We start from the raw sequence: 586 nt of genomic DNA, 5'->3' as shown, positions 1-586 counted from the left end.
CCGGGCCGGGCAGGGCCCCCGACCCCGACCCCGGCCCCCTCGGCCGGTACCTACTTGAGGTCCCGGTTGACCGAGTGCAGGTTGTCCTGGAAGTGCGCGATGAAGGCCTTCTCCCGGCCCTCCAGCGTCTCCTTGTTGCGCATGCCATCCTTCAGGCAGTCGAACACCCTGCTCACGCTGGAGCGCAGCGCCTGGATGGCACTGATGGCCTGGGAGAAGGCCTCCAGGTTCACGCCGACGCTCAGCGGGTCCGCCATATCGCCGCCGCCGTCACCACAGCCGCTCCATTGCCGGCTTCGCGAGCGAAAGCCGCGCTCGCTGATGACGCGGCGCGCGGAGGCTTCTGGGAAATGTAGTTTCCGCGGGGCGGGGCTGCTCAGGTGGTCTGTGCGGGAGAAGTATCCAAAAAAGGGGTTCCAGTTTAACTACTGGAATACATGGGCAGGAAAGTGATCTCCATTTAGGGAAGTAAGGCTGCACACTGGGATTTCTTGGTGGTGACAAGGAAATACAGAACGTCCCGCATTTCCCCAAACTGGCGCTCTTGAGAGTTATATGGGAAAGTATTGCTCAGAGCAATGGTGTC

General features: G+C 61.4%; 1 protein-coding gene across 1 annotated transcript in view; it reads right to left on the bottom strand.

Moving 5' to 3' along the window:
- The window catches only part of MED27 (mediator complex subunit 27), a 164,464-nt gene extending 164,157 nt beyond the window's left edge, over positions 1-307 (bottom strand). Inside the window, exon 1 of the mRNA XM_006754177.2 lies at positions 55-307. Within this exon, the coding sequence (XP_006754240.1) occupies positions 55-257 (203 nt within the window). The 5' untranslated portion in view covers positions 258-307. The remainder of the gene's footprint in view (positions 1-54) is intronic.
- Positions 308-586: the final 279 nt, after the last annotated feature.

Source organism: Myotis davidii, unplaced genomic scaffold (genome assembly GCF_000327345.1).
Source record: "Myotis davidii unplaced genomic scaffold, ASM32734v1 scaffold651, whole genome shotgun sequence".
In the NCBI taxonomy this organism is placed as follows: Eukaryota; Metazoa; Chordata; class Mammalia; order Chiroptera; family Vespertilionidae; genus Myotis; species Myotis davidii.
This window is presented reverse-complemented; position numbering and strand designations above follow the sequence as displayed.